Source organism: Natrix helvetica, assembly GCF_964273705.1.
Source record: "Natrix helvetica genome assembly, chromosome: 9".
Classification (NCBI taxonomy): Eukaryota; Metazoa; Chordata; class Lepidosauria; order Squamata; family Natricidae; genus Natrix; species Natrix helvetica.
In genome coordinates, this window is record NC_138560.1 from 18,307,304 (window position 1) to 18,315,224 (window position 7,921).

Below are 7,921 nucleotides of genomic sequence, written 5' to 3' on the forward strand. Positions count from 1 at the left end.
GTTGCCATGATTTGAGACCCCTGCTTTACAGAATAGGGTTGGTGAACGCTATCTAAACTGTAGCAATCTCAATCTTCACACAAAGAACTATTATAAAGTGCAACCAGTATGCCCCACAATGTCTCTCCTAATAAGGAAACCTTATGGTACAGATCAGAGGTGGGTTCTGGCAGAGACTACTGCTGGTTCCCTCAGGGACGCGCAGTGCGTGCTTTGCACGCATGTGCAGTACAACTAAAATTGCTGGTGGTGCCTATGCCGCCACCGGGAGAACTGGTTCGGGGGCCTTGCAGGCCTGGGTCGCTGTTGGTTCCAGCAACCCAGGCTGCCAAGCTACTACTGGTTCAGCCGAACTGGTCCGAACTGGTAGGAACCCCACCACTGGTACACGTAGTCCTCAATTTATAATCAGAAACTTTACACTCAATTTGTGAACTACTGGAAATCAGTAGAATGAAATGTTGTATGCGAAAACCTTGTATTGTTAAGTTATTACGCACAAAGTTCCACGTTTCTCATACCTTTCCTTCCAGTGATATAAAAAGCCAAGCTTTAATCTTTTTTTGAGCTGCATTCATTTTTCAGCCAACTTTGCCCCAAATAATCTAGGTGGAGATCGCTCATGAGAAAGTTTTTATTATTTTGTTTAATAGAACACAAGTTGTACAAAAGATGGCCAAGTTCTGTTTCTCTTAGCAAAATATTGCCGGAGATATTATGTCTCAAAGTTGCTGAAACCTCAGAGTCATACTGTAGAGGGCTGAGGTATGGGCTATATCTCTGCAAGTATTGCATCGGCAAATGTAACTCTTTACCAATGTCCATTGGGGACATGTGTACATGTTCACGCTAAATTTCATCGAAATCTCTGATGGTCGAGCAGGGAGCCCCAGACCACTTGACACGGAATGACCCATCAGTCATTTAAGTCCATCGTTTTCAAAGTTATGATGTACCCTGAAGAAGGGACTTATGAGCCGGATTCAACATTCCGACGTCCCATTTCCATGCCTCCGACATGACTGCATTTGGGGCACTTGGCAACCAGCCTGCATTTATGAACATTTGCAGCCCCCCAGAGTCACATATGTCATTTTTCTGAAAACCAGTGTTTATTTCCAATTCCTGGCAGAAGTACCATCTCATAATAAACAATGGGTTTGCTTAATGGCTGCAGTGTTCACTTAACAACCATGGTGTTCACTGTACAACCACAGTGTTTGCTTAGTGACTACCAGCAATAGATTGTAAAATTGGGCATGCTCACAGAGTGACCCACTTTATGACTGAAATTGCAAGTGCAAATAGTCATAAGTGAAGGACTACCTGATTAGCATCTGCTTAGACACAATGCAAACAAAATCTATGGAAATTTTACATCCAATGTATTGTCACCTGCATTCTCACCCTATAATCTTATTTCGTTTACCCACAAAATGCCTTCGGTAGGAGCTTACTAATCAAGATGCAAAGTATGTCTCCAAATACAGACATTTTTATCTTCTTTCAAAGAACATGCATATCACTCCTGATTTGTACTAGCAATAGCAATAATTACCCAAAAGCTACAATTGGTAAAATCAGTTTACATCATTATCCTATATTATACTTTGTAATACATTTCTTCTGTTAAAAAAAAAATATAGAAAAGCAACAGACAAGTCTCTTTACACAGATGAATCATAAATGTTTTTTTTAAAAAATTCAGTTTGAGAAGGACTTCTGCAACGCAATATCCATTACTGGAAATGTACATCCGTATATCTGTACTTCTATCATAGTTGGAATCATCTGCAGGAAAGGAAGATTAAAATAAACATTATGTAAAATATTTAAAATAATAAATTTCACTTCCACCGAAAAGATGCTGAGTGAAATATCTAGTAATCTTGAAGGTAACCGGAACCAACTGAGATCAGTAGATTATACCAAAGAACTGGGGGATCATATTAACTTTGACATAAATCAGACAGTCTATCACACTAAAGAAATAGCAAATTGGGTTTGGTCAATTGGCCAAACAAATACTTTTCATAGGATATTCCCTAATTTAGATATTTTGGAAAATGTCAAACACTCTCAGAAACTTTCTAACTCATCTTAAAAGAGGAGCCAGTTTTGTTAGCGAGTCACTCACAGTTTGTGTTCATCAAACATTGTAGACTAGAGAACAGTAGCTTGTAGCTGTATTATTGCAAATCTACCTACAGGGCTAGGTATCTCTTCAGTGTATTGTGTGACATTTAATTCAATTTCTATAGCCTTTCTGGATATGGAAGACAGGAATTAGTCTTATAAAAATAAAATTCAAGGAAATATAGCACACTTGTTGTTTTTTTTAAAAAGGGCAGTGGGGTGTTAATACTGGGAAGTATGATTGAGAGGCACAAGGATGAGATATATGTCTCTTCTTCCTTCCAAGAGAATGAACAGATTAAGGAGGAAAGATTTTGAGAAGTGGCATTTACTTCTGGTTTGGGACAAAAATGGCCCATGGTGAATAATGGGGTCACTTAATCACCACCACATTTGCTTAATGACCACCAAAAAAGGTCATAAAATTAGTTCAATCACATAGGTGACCTGCTTTACAGCCGCCATGATTTACAACAGTTGTAAATTGAGAAGTACCTGTATTATTACTCTACTTAGGCAAAAATTTATGGGCTTCAAGAGGCTACTAGACTTCAATTTTAACCAGTGGTGAAGATTTCTAGAAGTTAATATACAACTGTGTTACTTTGAAAGGTACAATATTGCATGCTGCTTTTGTTTTTTTTTAAAGAAACATGCATGCAGTTATGTGTACAATCATATTTGGTCTCCAAGGTGAATACACTCTTGGAGAGGTTTGGTTTATTTGGAAGTAAAGTGAAACATGCTTCTGATTTAATTTAAAGAGGTCATTGTCCAAAACGTAGGAAACAAGATCCTCTTTCTTCAATCAACTCGGGCACAGATTTTTTATGTTGATATCCAACCTTGGTTCAACATACAGAAAGAATGAATGAAGAACAGGAGATACAATTTGGATTGTTGGGTTGGTTACATTCGGGGCATAAATTGATTGGTTCACAAAATCAGCCTCAAATTCAGCATCATCCCATTTTGATAAGTCGATGAGGGCCAAGGAAAGAACCAGATGTAGATTAACCAAATACAAGGCTGGGGAGAAGAATCCTGTCTATCCTAAAGCCTTTCAGATCTTTGGTTTCAAGATTCTTGTTTTGCATGCTGATAGGTTTGAACTTTAAGGGCTGAAAAAGTTGTAAGCACCTGGTAGCAGGATGTGAAAGCTTGGATAGCAAAACCTAGGATAGAAAGCTTGGATAGCAAACCAACTCACAGCCCTTGTTCCTGGCAAGAAGGATGGAGTCTAGCTAAGAAGCTAACAAGGATCATAAATAAGGCAAAGTGTATGGAAATGGCCAGGAGGGTTAAAATTTGGCAGTTCGGGGTGGTTATCAAATAGTGGCACAGAACTACCTTGTGTATCATAAGGATGTCATGCCATGCAAGTTGTATCATGGTTTGAAGCATCCAACATTCTATCCAGTTAGTAGCACAAGACTTGATAACTGACTCACAAAATTCCCATTTCAAGCTTCTTTCCATCTCAGATGCTTAGCAGGTATTTTATAAGCCTATATGTCCACGATTTTTCAGTTTTTCTCCATGGCCATAGGCTCTACTCATCATAATACCATCTGCATCTCTTATTTCGTTTCACTCTAAGTTGTATTTATAATACATTCACCCCCAGAATTGATGTATCTTGGAAAATATCTTGGAACCAAAATTATGTGTCCACATAAATAATATGTCCTGGAGTATCTATGACTAATTTTCTGATAATTTTCTGATGTGTTCTAGGAGGAACATCAAACATGAGAAAAGTCCACTGGGGCAAATTGCAAACAAACCATGATCCTGATGACACTTATTTGGGAGGCCAAACTAAGAAATGAAGAGATGGAAGGGGGGGCTTTTTTTTACAATTCTCCCTAAGTTGAGGTTTTGGTGTGCACCATGCCTTGCTGGACATGTCGAATAAGTTCTTTGCGGTTATCCAGGATAGTGTCAAAGCTCTCCTGCAGTCGATTTTGCTGGTCAGCAACATTCTGTTGGAGGCTGCGAATCCAGCGTAGCAAGGCCAGGCGGCGATACATCACTAAGTGGATGCGATATTTCTGTTTCTCCAACTCTTTGAACTTCTCCTTCTCCTGCATGTTCCTGAAAGCTTCTGCCAGTGCTGGGGATGCGGTCTCAGAACTAGAGGAAGAGCTGTCAAAATCACCACAGGCGGCTTGCTGCTTAGTGTTACACGTCCAGTCTTCATCAGTAACAGAAGGTATCTTCCAAACATCCGTGCCATCACTCTCAGGGCTATCAATCCAATGACTGCTGGAACAACCCTTATCTTCTCGAGGGGACCTGGCCAGTTTCCCTCTTACCTTTACCTTCACCTGGCAGTTGGTCTCTTGTTCTGGACTCCTGACCTCAGCACCTTCGGGTGGTCTACGGATGTCCTCCTCTTCTCCTTCCTTCTCCTCCTCTAAGCCCAGGAAGTTATCATCAGACTTTAGGTTCTGAGAAATGCCTCTGGAGCAATTCTTTGTTTTCTGTTGGCATATTAGATCAGTCCGATTCTCAGATACCTTCTTTATCCCACTGTAATTCCATTGCTCCCATTCCTCTGGTATCTGCACCTTTGATATGGGTTGGCTCCAGTTTTCATTGCTATCATAGGACTTCTCATCCATGAAGTTGAGGTTCTTGTCTGGATGGGAGTCCTTTTTGTTACGGTAGCTCACATCCTGCTGTGAATTTCCCTGGACTTCACCGAGCTGTGGATGGAGGGGGAATTCCGGTTGGCACATGGCAAACATCGATGCCCCCACCCAACTGGGAAAAAGAAACCAGCAGAGAAAGAAATGTAGATGTAAGGACATGACCAATATGCAGAGAAATTCCAACACTCCTAGGCGTCATCCCAAAATTTATGCTTTGGATCCCAGGCCAATCTCAGCATTTAGACCTCTCTAAAAGCCTGGATCATCAAATTAAAAAAATACAACAACCTGTGATCAGTAACCATGTGATCAGAGCTGCCTAAGCTTCTTCTGAATAGAGTTTAGTTTTCCAGGACTTAAGGAAAGTTTCCTTTGTTCCTATAATGAGCTTCTGGTTATCTAAATCCTGATTTATTTCATTAACTCAATGGTGCAGGTTCATGCAACACTGAATTAGCAACTGACCAGCCAAGTTGAGTTCACACAGCATACAGTATTAACCCACAAATTAACCAGATTTTGGTCCAGTGAGTTGTGTAAGGCCAACCCTAGCGCTTCCTGTGCTGGGGAGGCAGGGAGGAGAAGATAACTTCATGCTAGCCCCCAAGTAATTCACAAACTGGTCATATTTCCATCTTTCTAAGCATGGGTGACTATGTTGCATAACCTTTCTCTGGCTTAAAACCACAATAGTCCTCTGAATGCATGCTGGGATGGGAGGGCCCTAAGTGGGACCTGGATGATTACTTTAGCTGATCTAATTTAAGTTTTACTAAAATAAACGAATATAACACAGTCATCAGAATGAACACAGAACAATAAGATTTGAATAAAACGTTGAGGTTTTCTAGTCCAATCCCCTGCTCAAGCTGGAGATCCTATACTATTCTGGATAAATGGCTGTCCAGTCTTGAAAACCTTCATGGTTTGAGCACCCAATAAACGAAAATATTTGTAGTTCAGGATTGAAATTAGGGGTCCTGTGTCGCCCTCTGAGCTTGGTTGTTTCCTTGCAGGTGCTTTATTACTCAAATTAGGTAACATTATCAGTGCTAGTCACTAATGGAGTGAGCTCCCATTACTTACAATAATACAATACAATAGCAGAGTTGGAAGGGAACTTGGAGGTCTTCTAGTCCAACCCCCTGCCTAGGCAGGAAACCCTATACCGTTTCAGACAAATGGCTATCCAACATCTTCTTAAAGACTTCCAGTGTTGGGGCATTCACAACTTCTGGAGGCAACTTCTGTTCCACTGATTAATTGTTCTCACTGTCAGGAAATTTCTCCTCAGTTCTAAGTTGCTTCTCTCCTTGATTAGTTTCCACCCATTGCTTCTTGTTCTATTCTTAGGTGCCTTGGAGAATTGTTTCACTCCCTCTTCTTTGTGTCAGCCCCTGAAATATTGGAACACTGCTATCATGTCTCCCTTAGTCCTTCTTTTTATTAAACTAGACATACCCAGTTCCTGCAACCGTTCTTCATATGTTTTAGTCTCTAGTCCCCTAATCCTCTTTGTTGCTCTTCTCTGCACTCTTGTCCCAGCTTCAGCCAAACTAGCAGTTTGAAAGCATGTAAAAATGCAAGTAGAAAAATAGGGACCACCTTTGGTGGGAAGGTAACAGCGTTCCATGCGCCTTCGGCATTAAGTCATACTGGCCAAATGACTACAGGGACATCTTCGGACAGCACTGGCTCTTCGGCTTTGAAACGGAGATGAGCCCCGCCCCTAGAGTCAGGAACGACTAGCACATATGTGCAAAGGGAACCTTTATCTTACTTTGGATAATGAAACATGTGCAAGAAAACAACCAAACTTTGATGGAGCACCCACAATGGCTTTCCATATATTTAATCATTCTGTCCCCCTTTTCCTCCCATAATGGTTACCTTGGCATTACAGGCTTAATCTTGTTACCAAAATAATTTTGATACGAGTGATGAACTAACCAAACAAATTGTTTGCAAAAAGAGGCCAAGCCAATTCCCTCTCCTTACCCAAATTAACCTAAACAGGCTTCACAAGTTATGCAAAAACCACTGTTAGGCCTTTAACTCTTTTGTCTATTGTGCACAAACATCAGAAGGCCAACAACGTGGCACAGCTTACAGAGGCTCTTCCACCCTTGGGGCTGCAGGTTATGTAGCTATAGGCAGATCTGGACCAGACAGGTGGAATATAATAACCTGGCAGAAAGGGAAGATTTTCTCCCCCAGGCCCCCAAAAATACCCAAAGCAGGTGAAGGGGGGGGGGGGAACCCAAGCTGATGTCCATACAATCCTAAAAGATACCCAGATGGAACAAGGGGCTCCAGAATCTTCACTCGGCATTGTAACATACGTGGGCTCTCCCTTCTCCCCGCATTTTCCAAGCAAGCTCTAGTCTAGAAAATATTTCTTTCCTTTCCCGGCTGAGAACGACGCTGTCCCGAAGCCTTCCCTGTCGGGGAGGTGGCAGAAGGCTGGACCTGTTTGCCGTTTTAGGGCATGCGATTTGGGTGGGGGTGGGGGTGACAGGTGCAGCGCCAATGGTCTAGCAGGTAAACTGCAGGCAGTTTGCGCCGAGGAAGGAAGGAAGGAAGGAAGGAAGGAAGGAAGGAAGGAAGGTAGAAACCGGGAGCCGTTCGTGGTCTGGAGCCCCGCTGAAAGGATTATTCTACATCCCCGCTCAAATTGTCGCTTGTTTCCCCCCCCCCTCTCTCTCCCCGTCCTCTCCCCGGAAGCCCCGGCCGCGGGCTTGGCACTCACCGCTGGAGCCTCGCAGGAATGTAGCGGGGAGGGGCGCCCGGGGGGGAGGGGGGGCTGGCAGGATTTTGGCAGCCGACCGTCGCTTCTACGGAGTAAGACGCGGGGGGGGGGGGCGGAAATGGCACAGATCGGGAATGTTGCAAGGAAGCACCGCCCGCTTCCTGGAGGTGCCCAGACGGCGGTGCCCAGACGGTGGCGATTGCAGAGGGGGAGGGCGAGGAGAGAGAACAGGTGACCCCGGGAAAGCGATGCGTACGAACTGCTCCTCCCTCCTTCGCACACACATCCCAAGTCCTTCTGAAAGGATTCCCAGCAGCTGGCAAGTTCACATGACCAAGGCGTGAGGCTGGACAAGACGCCAGGAGGACTGGGTTGGTGA

General features: G+C 43.0%; 1 protein-coding gene across 2 annotated transcripts; it reads right to left on the reverse strand.

Moving 5' to 3' along the window:
• Nucleotides 1–231: 231 nt before the first annotated feature.
• Nucleotides 232–7,642, reverse strand: LOC309396686 (UPF0500 protein C1orf216 homolog). Of its 2 annotated transcripts, none has more exons than XM_081962017.1 (2): nucleotides 7,543–7,642; nucleotides 232–4,905 (listed from the first exon to the last, which is right to left on the reverse strand). In XM_081962017.1, the coding sequence occupies exon 2, from the start codon at nucleotides 4,887–4,889 to the stop codon at nucleotides 4,005–4,007; it is 885 nt and encodes a 294-aa protein (XP_081818143.1). In that variant the 5' UTR covers nucleotides 4,890–4,905; nucleotides 7,543–7,642; the 3' UTR covers nucleotides 232–4,004. The 2 variants fall into 2 exon arrangements, with proteins under 2 accessions (XP_081818143.1, XP_081818144.1); XM_081962018.1 differs by lacking the exon at nucleotides 7,543–7,642 and adding an exon at nucleotides 7,136–7,233.
• Nucleotides 7,643–7,921: the final 279 nt, after the last annotated feature.

Excerpts from the sequence above, each read along its gene's own strand:
- LOC309396686 (XM_081962017.1), bottom strand. The coding sequence starts at position 4,889 with ATGTTTGCCATGTGCCAACCGGAATTCCCCCTCCATCCACAGCTCGGT.